Source organism: Trichechus manatus, unplaced genomic scaffold (genome assembly GCF_000243295.1).
Source record: "Trichechus manatus latirostris isolate Lorelei unplaced genomic scaffold, TriManLat1.0 scaffold00214, whole genome shotgun sequence".
Taxonomy (NCBI): domain Eukaryota; kingdom Metazoa; phylum Chordata; class Mammalia; order Sirenia; family Trichechidae; genus Trichechus; species Trichechus manatus.
The window spans coordinates 354,610-361,843 of NW_004444150.1; the positions used below are offsets into that span (position 1 = coordinate 354,610).

At 59.6% G+C, this 7,234-nt stretch overlaps 1 protein-coding gene across 1 annotated transcript in view; it reads left to right on the top strand.

The window, feature by feature from the left end:
- The window catches only part of SNAPC4 (small nuclear RNA activating complex polypeptide 4), a 23,074-nt gene that overhangs the window by 10,182 nt on the left and 5,658 nt on the right, over window positions 1-7,234 (top strand). Inside the window, exons 10-16 of the mRNA XM_004388690.2 lie at window positions 140-287; window positions 505-611; window positions 828-922; window positions 4,314-4,408; window positions 5,413-5,492; window positions 5,746-6,459; window positions 6,837-6,920. Of these exons, the coding sequence (XP_004388747.2) occupies window positions 140-287; window positions 505-611; window positions 828-922; window positions 4,314-4,408; window positions 5,413-5,492; window positions 5,746-6,459; window positions 6,837-6,920 (1,323 nt within the window). The remainder of the gene's footprint in view (window positions 1-139; window positions 288-504; window positions 612-827; window positions 923-4,313; window positions 4,409-5,412; window positions 5,493-5,745; window positions 6,460-6,836; window positions 6,921-7,234) is intronic.

Genomic DNA, 7,234 nt, shown 5'->3' on the forward strand with positions numbered 1-7,234 from the left:
AGACACGGCAGGGCCCGGCCTCCCCTCACCACACGTGGTGACGCCCGCTGTCCCGTGTGTGGCCCGGGCAGACACGGCAGGGCCCGGCCTCCCCTTACCGTGCGTGGTGACGCCCGCTCTCCCGTGTGTGGCCCGGCAGACGCAGCGCAGCGCCTTCCAGTGCCTGCAGAAGTTCCAGCAGCACAACAAGGACCTGAAGCGCAAGGAGTGGACAGAGGAGGAGGACTGCATGCTCACCCAGCTGGTGCAGGAGATGCGCGTCGGCAGCCACATCCCCTACCGCAGAAGTACACTTGCACCCCCGCCTGCTCCCAGAGCCCAGTGAACCCCGAGTCTGTGGCCCCAAGGCCCATGGAGGCAGCTGCGACGGCAGCTGTGAGGCGGGAGGGGAGAGCCTGGGTGTGTGGTCCCCGCGGGCTACGGCTCCGTCTCGGTGATGGGCTGATGACCAGGGGAGGGTGCGTCCAGGGGGCAGCTCCTAAGGCGCGTGGTCCCTGCCCACAGTCGTCTACTACATGGAAGGACGAGACTCCATGCAGCTCATCTACCGCTGGACCAAGAGCCTGGACCCCAGCCTGAGGAAGGGCTGCTGGGCCCCTGAGGAGGACGCTGTAAGTCGTGCCTTGCTCCTCTGGGCGCTGGCACGTGGTCTGGGTACTATGGTTCCTGGGGTGACTTGTGGGCGGGAAGGACCAGCCTTGGGAAGTGAAACCCTGGTGTCATGGTGGCCACTGTGCCCAGCTTCCTTCTTAAATGGCTGTGGGCTCCGGTGGGCACTGCAGCTGGTCTCACAGAGGTGCCGTGTGGTCTGCATGCTCCCTCCGCAGAAGTTACTTCAGGCTGTTGCCAAACACGGAGCGCAGGACTGGTTTAAAATTCGGGAGGAGGTGCCAGGCCGGAGTGACGCCCAGTGCCGAGACCGGTAGGTGGATGGTGGTCTGTGGAGGGACTCGGGGACTTCTGCTGCACAGCTAACAGTCTGCCCAGGGGCTTTTCTTCCCCCGGCTGTGGGTGGGCGGGCAGGTGGGCGGCAGTGCCCGGGGTGGTTTCCCACCATAAGGAGGGAGTGTGGCGCCGTGGGCAGGCGGGTGGGCGGCAGTGCCCAGGGGTGGTTTCCCGCTGTAAGGAGGGAGTGTGGCGCCATGGGCAGGCGGGCGGGTGGCAGTGCCCAGGGGTGGTTCCCTGCCCTAAGGAGGGAGTGTGGCGCTGTGGGCGGGTGGGCGGCGGTGCCCGGGGTGGTTTCCCGCTGTAAGGAGGGGCTGTGGCCGTGGGACTTGGCGTACCAGGGTGACCCAGTCGGGAAACAGGCGGGCTTTCATGTGGCGTGTCCTCAGAGCCTGTCACCTGAAGTCCCCTCCCTGGCGGCTGACTGGCAGGGTCCTGGGCCAGTGGCTTGGTCCCCCTTTCCTCTGCTTGTCCTTTTTTTTTTTTTTTTTTAACAGATTTATTGAGGTAGAGCTCATACACTATATGGTTCAGCCTTTAAAGTGTACCATTCCCAGGTTTTAGCGTATTCACAGAGTTGTGCAGTCGTCACCACAGTCAAATTTAGAACATTTTCATCCCCACAAAGGAAGCCATGACCCGTAAGCAGCCGCTCCCCATCCCCTGCCCGCCCCGCAGCCCCTGGCAACCACTGGTCTGTTTTCTGTCTCCGTGGGCTTGCCTGCTCTAGGCATTTCCTATGAACGGAGTCAGCGTTTGTCCTCCAGTGAGCGGCTTGTTTCACTCAGCATTGCGTGTTCAAGGTTCGTCTACGCCCTGGCGCTCCTTTTTATGGCTGAATAACGTCCAAGTATATGGATGTACCACGCTCGTTTATCCCTTCACGAGTTCACGGGCAGTTGTGTTGGTTCTACTTCTCGACTGTTACGAATAATGTTGCTGTGACCGTTCGTGCACAAGTGTTTGTGTGGACGTACGGTTACTTTGGGTGTATACCTGGCAGTGGAATTGCTGGGTCACATGGTGACTGGTTAACCTTTGGAGGAATTGGTAAACTTCTCCATAGCGGCTGCCCCATTTTACGTTCCTGTAGCAGGGCATACAGGTTCTCGTTCTCCACAGCCTCAGCAACCCTTGCTACCCGCTGTCTTCCTGAGGATACGTCCTGCTGGGTGTGAAGCGGTGTCTCCCTACTGGAGGGTCGCTAGGAGTCGGAATCCCCTCGATGACCCTGGGTTTCGTTTTTTTGCTTAATGACTAACGTCAGTATCTTTTCACGTGCTTGTCGGCCATTTGTCAACCTTTTTCCGAGAAACGGCTATTCAGATACTTTGCCCTTTTTTTAATTATTCGTCTCTGTGTTACTGACTTATAAAGGTTCTTTATATGTTCCAGGTACAAGTCCCTTATCAGATACGTGATTTACAAACGTTTTCTGTGGGCTGTAACTCTCGTGATAGTGTCTTTTGAAACACAAAAGTTTTTAGTTTGGATGCAGTCCAATTTATTTATTTTTTCTTTTGTTACTTGTGTTTTTGGCGTCATATCTAAGGCTTTCGCTCGTCTAAAATCACGAAAATTTACTCTGGTGACTTTTTCTAAGAGTTTTATAGTTTTAAGTTTCATGGTAGGTCTCTGATACGTGCTGTTACTCTTTGTGTGTTGTGTGAGGTAGGGGTCCAGCTTCATTCTTCCACGTGTGGAGGTCCAGTTGTCCCTGCACCATTTGTTGAAGAGACTGTTCTTCTCCACTGAATTGCCTCGGTACCCTTGTTGGCCATAGATGTGAGGGTTTGTTTCTGGGTTTTCCATCCTTCTGTTGGTCTCTGTCTGCCCTTGTGCCAGGACCATGCCGTCTTGACAACTATTGCTCTGTAGGAAGCTTGAGACTGGAAAATGTCTCCTCCGGCCTTGCTCTGTTTCCTCTCTTGGGTCCCTTGCATTCCGTATCTTGCTTGTCTCAAGCAAAGTCCACTGCTCCCATGCGATGGGGTTGGTGCCTTCCTGAACTGACTTGACAGAGTGCGTGCAGGGCCTCTGAGCTTGGGCCTCTGATTCCAGGCCCCGGAGACCCTGAGTCTCTCCATCTGGGCTTTTACATGGCCCTCCAGTGGCGGTGCTGTGCCACCAGGCTGGGGGCCCTGCCTCAGGGAATCTTGCCTCCCTCCTCGGTTCTGCATTTGTGAGGGAGCTCACGCAGCCTCTCTCCTTCCGGAGTGTGGAGACCGTGCAGCGTCTGTGCCTGAAGGTTTTGTGTCTGTCCTGTCGAGGAATGCGTGGGCCAGGGTGGCCCTCGGTCTGGCCCGCCCTGACCTGAGTGTCGGGGGTGGTGCAGTAGTTTGGTAGTGCTGGGCTTGGAGAAGCCAGTCGGGGGGCCGTAAGGACTGAGGAGTGGGGGCCCCCAAGCCTCACTTTTCCAGGCAGCTCTTCCCTCTGCTTGGAGCTCGGGGCTGGTTCACACCATGCTGAGGTCAGGCACTCAGCATCCGGCTCCCTGGCTGCCAGGCTGCGCCCCAGCGCTGGCGCTCCCCTTCCCACCCCGGGCATAGCGTCGGGTGGGATCCCGGCTTACTTCACGTGAAAGGAACCAGCGTGCATCGAGGCTGTTCAGACGCTGCCCCCGGCAGACACTTGGTGGTGGGTCTTCCTGCCTTCACAGATAGAGCCTCCTTTGTTCCAACCCAAGGCTGGGCCCCCGCCACAGCGGTCAGCTTCGTTCCGACTCCCCTGAGCTCTCCCGAAAGCTAAGGCTGCAGGGAGACTCTGGGACGCCCCTTGCCCCTCCAGGAGAAGCTTTACTTCTTGGGGTGCTCCAGGTCTGGTGAGTGTGAGGACACTGTCCTTGCCCCTGTCACTGTCTGTGGGGGTGCATACAGGAAGTGTCTCTCGACACGCCAGCTCTCTGGCCCTAAGTTGGGCTGAGGTATCACAGAGGTTCACTGAGAAGGTACCTATGGCGGGCTTTGTGTGAGGTGTGCATCTGTCTTCCTCATTCCTCTTGTCCTATCCCCCGACCCCGTCCCTTCTGGAATGCAGTGCCAAGAGTGCTAGCTTTAGTGCTGACCACGTGCCACTCTGTTGGGCCCAAGGCCTCAGGGCCCAAGACACTGTCTCCTCTAGTACCCCAGTGATCCCTGGGGTCGGGGCTGTGGCTGTGGCAGCCGAACACTCCCTTTGGTCCCTGGGAGAGGCCAGGCTGGATGCCGGGACACACTGGGGAATGCTGACGTCTAAGATGCCCAGGGAATTGTGACTTCCTGTGGTCCTCGGGAGAGGCTGGGCTGGACGCAGGCCCCGAGTGCAGAGGCCAGGACACAGCAGGGCGTCCTAGTGTCTGAGATGCCTGTTTGTTTCCATGTCCCTTCCAGGTACCTCAGAAGATTACATTTCAGCCTAAAAAAGGGACGATGGAGCCCCAGAGAAGAAGAAAAGTTAATAGAATTAATAGAGAAACACGGGGCTGGTGAGTTGTGGTGACGCCTTGGCTCTCCGGGGTCTGGTGGCTTTGGGTTCACGGGTGCGGACAGCGAGCATCGCGGGTCCTGGGCCCTGGCCGAGATCAGCTCTGCCCGGCACTGTTTCCATTGTCGGAGCAGACGGCGGCGGTTTTTACCACGTTGCAAGCTAACGCACAGGCGCTAGGGAAAACCTAGAAGTATGGATGGACAGGAAGAAGACAGTCGACACACTGCCTTCTTCACTCAGAGGGAACATTTTTGGGTGCATCTACCAGTCCTCCTGTGTACAGTTTCTTTTTCAGGAAAATGCAGCTTTTTAAAAATTGAATCACGTGAACCCAGCTTTTTTTACTTAGCAACGTATCGTTAGCTGCTGTCTACTGCGAACGTCTGTCTGCGTGTTTACACGTTCTCTCTCCCGTGGCCACTTCAGCAGCCACACGGTTTCTGGCTGTGTAGTGGTAGTTGGGCAGCCTCTGCTGGTGACCATTGACCTCGACTGCGGGCAGGGCTGTGTTGGGCCGAGTGTCCTGTAGCTAAACCTTTGCTCACGTCTGTGGTGCCTCCTCGCTCTGTGAAGGGCAGAACAGTAAGGCTTCCAGTACAGACCATCAGGCACCTGGGAGAGCAGCGGTGTGGCACCTGCCAGCACCAAGGGAAAAAGCTCCTGAAACCTTTGGAAATAGCTGATCCAAGGGCTGGGTCCAGCAGTTTTGCAGGGGCCGTTGTACGTAAATTGGCTACTCAGAGATGATTTTCTCTGGGTGGTGCGTTTGCTAGGACTTCTGTGAGGGGCTGATTCGGTGGGAAGTGGACGCCCCTGCAGGTGGTGGGCGGGCCCCACATGTCAGCACCCACTTTTCTCAGAGCATCTGGGCACGGGGGCTCCTGTGAGGTGAAGGGGCCTGCGGGTCCGTGCAGCCCTTCGAGGGAACGCCCATGCACCTCCAGGCCAACCGCGCATCCTGAGCTGCATGTGGAGCACTCCCCGTATGGTGTCACTTTACAGGTCACTGGGCAAAAATCGCGGCAGAGCTGCCCCACCGGTCGGGTTCCCAGTGCCTGAGCAAGTGGAAGATCATGGTTGGGGTGAGCATGGCAGGGGTGCGAGCTGTCCCCAGGGTGGGCGTTCTGCGCGGAACGAGGAAGGCGGGGCGAGGGAGGAGGCACAGGCGGGCTCTGGGCACGGCAGCTCTTCCGAGAACTGAGCGGGAGCCTGCTGGCCAGTGGGCACCCCCGCCCTGTTGTCTGGAGCAGCCACTCCCCAAGGGCTGGTTCGCCTCCTTGTCCCTCAGTGTCCTTGGGCTGCCGCGACTTCAGAGGGCCCTTCTCTTCTGCACAGAAGAAGCAGAGTCGGCGGCGGAGGCGGCGGAGGCCCCGGCGGTGCGTCCAGTGGAGTTCTAGCAGCAGCAGTGAGGACAGCGGGGACAGCGGGGACAGCGGGGACAGCAGCAGCGCGGACTCAGAGACAGAGCTGGAGGATGCTGCGGGGGCTGGGGGCGGAGGCGAGGCATCACCGTCAGCCCCGTACGTGGTGCCAAGCGTGGACCTGTGGGTTCCTGCCAGGCAGGGCACCACAGAGCCGTGGAAAGGGGGCACATGGGACTGGCCTGCACGGCCACCTGCCTCCCCCAGCACCCCCAAGGAGGCCAAGGCCACCCGTGGTGGCAGCGAGGAAGCATCCGTCATAACTTCGGCTTCCAGAGTGGATGTGAGCCAGGCCGGTGATCAGGAGCTGGAGGGCGAGGTAGGCGGCAGCCCCACCCACTCCCGAGTGCACACAGGCCGATGTCCCATGCTGGACAGTCTAGGGCAGAGTGTGGACAGCTGGCAAAGCCTCCTCCCACTAGGCGCCATCCTGTGCCCCCTCCAGCTGACGGCAGGAGAAGCGTGCCCGGGCTACAGCCCTCTGTCATGGCGGGCGGCGTCCATCTCTCCGTCCCTCTTGGCAAGCCACGTGGCAGGGCCCAGAGCACTTAAACTGGGAGCCACCCGCACTGCTCACCCCCAGGCTGGGGGCGTGCTGCAGGGCATCCTGCTCGGGCCGGGCTCGGGTGTCTGCCCCAGTGCGTGCACCTGAAGCAGCAGCCGGCTGAACAGACGGCTTCCGCAGACGTGGTTTGGAGGCCGCACCGGCGGAGGGGACCGTGGCACACGGAGCAGCTGGGAAGAGAGCGTGCCTGCCGCTCTTGCCAGCCCTGCAGGCTGTGTCTCTGCTGCTCAGGGCCTCTGCTGGCATCCTGGTGCAGCCTGGCCGGGTGGCATCCTGGGGTCAGGCCTTGGGGACCTGCCACTTTCTCTGTGGGGGAACACGTGCTTTAGAGAACGTTTCCCACGGACAGTGGGCTGTACCCCAGCTTTCTTAGCACCGGAAATGCCTGTGCTGAGGGCCTGGGGAGGAGCCCCCGCCTCAGCCTCACCTTCTTCCCTCAGAGCGGGGTACACCTGCAGAAAGTGCCCCTGGAGACCGTGCTCCAGGTGCTCCAGGCCAACACGGCTGCCCGGGACCGGGAGCTGGTGAGCACCTGCGCCTCCTGTCACCTCGCTCCCATGGCTACGCGTGCACACACACACGAACACTCGCATGCGTGTGAACACCCGCGTGCGTGCATGAATGCTCACGCAGTGAATACGTGTCAGCGAACACAGAACCACGCGTGAACGTGTGCACACATGTGCAGCGACATGCACGTGCATGCACACACGTGCGTGCATATGCTTATTTTCACCACCGACACTCCCCTCCCTCACACCGCCCCCCCGTCCCCACCCAAAGCCCCCCTTCTCACACACCCCTTCCTTACATACCCCGTCCCCATCTCCGCCACCCC